The sequence below is a fragment of the Apaloderma vittatum genome, unplaced genomic scaffold, assembly GCF_000703405.1.
Source record: "Apaloderma vittatum isolate BGI_N311 unplaced genomic scaffold, ASM70340v1 scaffold13299, whole genome shotgun sequence".
In the NCBI taxonomy this organism is placed as follows: domain Eukaryota; kingdom Metazoa; phylum Chordata; class Aves; order Trogoniformes; family Trogonidae; genus Apaloderma; species Apaloderma vittatum.
The window spans coordinates 6,031-6,238 of NW_009734698.1; the positions used below are offsets into that span (position 1 = coordinate 6,031).

The following is a 208-nucleotide window of genomic DNA, read 5'->3' on the forward strand; positions in this document are numbered from 1 at the left end:
GCTTTACGTGCAGGCCAGTGGTGAGTGCCGACCGTCAGCCTGGCCGGGATATTTGGCATCTTAGCCGGGGTGATTTCTTCCATGCTGGAGTCCGTGGGGGATTACTACGCCTGCGCCCGCCTGTCCGGAGCCCCGTCACCGCCAAAGCACGCCATCAGCCGCGGGATCGGAGTGGAAGGCATCGGCTGCCTCCTGGCCGGCGCCTGGG

General features: G+C 66.3%; 1 protein-coding gene across 1 annotated transcript in view; it reads left to right on the forward strand.

Moving 5' to 3' along the window:
• LOC104279177 (solute carrier family 23 member 1-like) overlaps window positions 1-208 on the forward strand; it is a gene marked incomplete at its 5' end in the record, with an annotated part of 12,020 nt that overhangs the window by 5,742 nt on the left and 6,070 nt on the right. Inside the window, 1 exon segment of the mRNA XM_009876369.1 lies at window positions 14-201. Coding sequence (XP_009874671.1) covers window positions 14-201 — 188 coding nt within the window.